The sequence below is a fragment of the Hipposideros armiger genome, unplaced genomic scaffold, assembly GCF_001890085.2.
Source record: "Hipposideros armiger isolate ML-2016 unplaced genomic scaffold, ASM189008v1 scaffold_709, whole genome shotgun sequence".
Taxonomy (NCBI): Eukaryota; Metazoa; Chordata; class Mammalia; order Chiroptera; family Hipposideridae; genus Hipposideros; species Hipposideros armiger.
This window is the reverse complement of record NW_017732059.1, coordinates 950,463-953,909: the sequence shown is the minus strand read 5'-3', so window position 1 is coordinate 953,909 and position 3,447 is coordinate 950,463. Positions and strand designations below refer to the sequence as shown.

Genomic DNA, 3,447 nt, shown 5'->3' with positions numbered 1-3,447 from the left:
CCAGAGGGCGCGCGGAGGGGGCCCCGGGGGCGGGTCCCAATGGGGTTCCGGGCGCTGGCGAGGACCCAGCCAGGCCCCTTCGCTGCTTCCTGCTCCTGTCCCCAACTTCCTCCGCGTTTCCTCCGCCCTTTCCCGTCTCCGTCCCGCCTGCACCCCCCCTCCCGCGCGGGGGCGCCCTCCCCACCCCGGATCTCGCGTCCCGAGACGAAGCGGCCCTTCAGCCGCGTTCTGCTGAACCCGAGGCGCACGCACAGCCCGGCTTTCCGGGAGGCCCACGCGCGCCCCGGGCACCCCTCCTCACTCTCTGCGCCCCCCACCTGCACCCAGCGCCCCCCCCCCGCTCCAGGCTCCGGTGGGGGCTGCGTCCCGGGGTCCCGCGCACCTGGCGGCAGGGGCAGCGAGTCCCCTGTGCACCGTGGGTCGCATGGCGAGTGCGGCCCTGACGCGCGGGACTTCGCCCTGGGCGCTGTGTGCCGGACCCGCCCACCGAGCTGCAGGATCGCGGGGCGGGCCGGGCGCCTCCCTCTCTAATCGCCTTTATCTGGGGCCTCAGGGAATGGGTCTTAAAAGCAGGTTTCTCCCGGCTGCTGGAGTGGGGGTGGGGGTGGGGCGGGCGGCCCGGAGACTGGAAACGCGCCGGAGCAGAGGAACCCCAGCTGGGCCTGCACGGAGCGCGCCCCTCTGCATCTCACACAGGGTCTTGGGCACGGATTGCCCGGTGCATCCGGCAACCAGGGTGCCAGATGTCCCCTGTGCCCGACGGGTGGGGGTGCTCAATGTGGGCCCTCCCCCACGGGCCTTGACACTGGGGCTGCCTGATGGGTCGTTTCCGGGTCCTGGTCCCCGTGAGCTGCCCTGCAATTTCTCTCTTTACCGTTCCACTTCAGCCCTGCGTTTTGACCCGATGGTCCCCGGGAACGGTGTGGACCCAAAGCCTGGGGCGTGGGCGGGGCCTCTCTAAGCCCCCTGAGGGTGTTTGTTGAAAACCTAGAGTCTGGAGGTGCCCCCGAAGCTCCCTGCAGAGCTGGCATCTCCAGAAACGTGGCTGGAGTTTCTATTGGGAGAAAAGACCTTTGCTTTTTAGTTGTCAGGTTGAGTCCGCATGCACTTATGGGGGTGACGGTAGAGCCGCCTTCGTTCCTAGGCATTCTTCATCGCGGTTCTTGTCCTGAGGTCCCAGTTGCTTTAGCTCAGGACTTTCCAGTTGGGTTGCTGCAAACACCCCACAGATGGTGCAGAGGCCAGAGGTAGGATGCCAGGGGCCAGGAGTCCAGGGGGCAGCTCAGCATGGAGGCGTCTGTCAGTCCAGATTTGAGCCTTGGATGAAATTCTACCTTGGAGGGAGGCCAGGTTCCCCCAACCTGTGCAGAGCAGGAGCCTTGGGGGCTTTGGGGCAAGGTATAGGAACAAAGTGTGGGGGCTGTCGTGAGTTTTAGGAGTGGCAGAGAGGGTGGGAGCTGGTACCCCACATCTTCTGTTTGGAGGAGGTTGTGGGGATGGGACGGGAGGATGGACTTGATCCTATGGGGCTGCTCTGACTTTAAGGACATGGGGACTTGAGTGGCTTCAAAGCCGTTAGGGACCAGGGTGTGGATGGCTCTGGGGGTTGAGGGGACCAGGTACAACTTATTCTGAACAGAGCAGAGATGGTTCCGTGGGACAGGTGTTCAGGGCACGCCTGGCTGAAAGCGCTGTCTCCATGTTAGATAAACCATGGCTGTGAGCAGGGAACTGGGGTCCTGGGGGTGTTGCTAGGCCATCGTCCCTTCTGGACGCCAAAGGGGAATGGACTCGAGGCAGACATGGACGTGATTCCAGCTGACCGGTCAGCAGCTGCGTGTCTCCGGTACTGGAGTTTCTCCACCAATCACCTGGGACTGCATGGTTTCAGGATGGTGTCCTTGAGTGTGTGACAAGGTCACAGGTGCTTGTCACAGCCCTGGGTTTGGAGAGCTGGGGGGAGGGCGCGGTACAGAACTGTTGCAAAGCCCACCCCTCACTCCTACCCCCAGCAAAGATGTGCACTGGACTGAACTGTGTCCCCCCACATTCATACGTTGCAGCCCTGACCCCCCAGGACTTCAGGATGGGGCTGGATTTGCAGATGGGTCTGTAAAGAGGGGATTAAGGTAACACGAGGTCACTAGGTGGGCCCTGACCCATTAGAACTGTGTCCTTATAAGAAGAGGAGGTGAGGACACAGACACACACAGAGGGATGACCATGTGAGGACATGGGGAGCAGATGGCCGTCTGCACACCCAGGAGAGAGGCCTCGGGGGGGACCAGCCCTGGGACACCCGGATCCCGGACTCCAGCCTCCATCCATGACTGGTAGAGATACATGTCTGTTGTTTTCCCAGGCCNCTCCTGTAAGAGGCTGGTTGAAAGAAAATAACATGAAGCCATTACATTTCTTGTCTGTGCACAAAGATTTCCGTATATATATAAGCATATAAAAATAAAAAAACAATAGATGAGCATATACAAGCAATATGTAATAATATAGAGGGTGCCAAAAAAATGTATACACAGTTTAAGAAACGAAAAAACTATTAAAATGACGCTGATGGGAACCACTTTGAGCACCTCTTGTCATTGCAGACGTCACACGGGACTTGTATTCATCTTTTGTTATCTGTATATATTGAGGATTACAACTTTAATACAGCTTAAAATGCGTATACATCATTGGGCACCCTCTATATATAAAGAATATATAAAATAAATATGTATAATATCTTTGTATCATCCATGTATTAATCTCTAGGCTGCTTAGTTTACGCAATTGTTTTATTTTCTATTTCCCCCCGAATTTCCTATACGTTTTAAGACCAGAAAAATTGGGAATCACAGAAAAAGCTTGTACCACACTGGATCAAAAGTACCGTATTTCCCCATGTATAAGATGCACCCTTTTTCGAAAAACGTGGGGTCTAAAAACTGGGTGCGTCTTATACAGCGGTTGTAGATTTTTTTTACTTGCATTTTCCGCTGAGGACGAGGCTATATATGAAGACAGTGGTTCGTCATCAAACACAGATGAGGACAAGCTCATGGTCGGGAGTTTTGACAGTGATGAAGAGTTGTATGAATTTTGTGATGAAGAAAACTTGAGTTCAATCACTTTATGTAATACTTTTTTTTCAAATTTCGGGCCCCCAAATTAAGGTGTGTCTTAGACATGGGGAGTGTCGTATCCCTGGGGACATACGGTAATGGCTTGCGGATATATGGCGACATTTTTTTCTACGAGAACCACCCTTAAAAGAAAGTTGGCCTCACTTACGAGTCAGGAAAAGAGAGAGAAGACACTCTGTGTATATAAGCAGCAGACGCATGATTCCCGTAGACAGTGATAAGGGTCCTGATCTCACCGATGCCTTACGTCATGCAAAAGTGACAGTGACCACTGATGTACCTGTGTGTCTCTATGCAAAATTGAATT

The 3,447-nt window shown here is 55.0% G+C and overlaps 1 protein-coding gene across 1 annotated transcript in view; it reads right to left on the bottom strand.

Moving 5' to 3' along the window:
- The window catches only part of LOC109373344 (arylsulfatase D-like), a 15,910-nt gene extending 13,545 nt beyond the window's left edge, over positions 1 to 2,365 (bottom strand). The window contains exon 1 of the mRNA XM_019627115.1: positions 383 to 2,365. Coding sequence (XP_019482660.1) covers positions 383 to 426 — 44 coding nt within the window. The 5' untranslated portion in view covers positions 427 to 2,365. The remainder of the gene's footprint in view (positions 1 to 382) is intronic.
- Between the last annotated feature and the right edge of the window lie 1,082 nt (positions 2,366 to 3,447).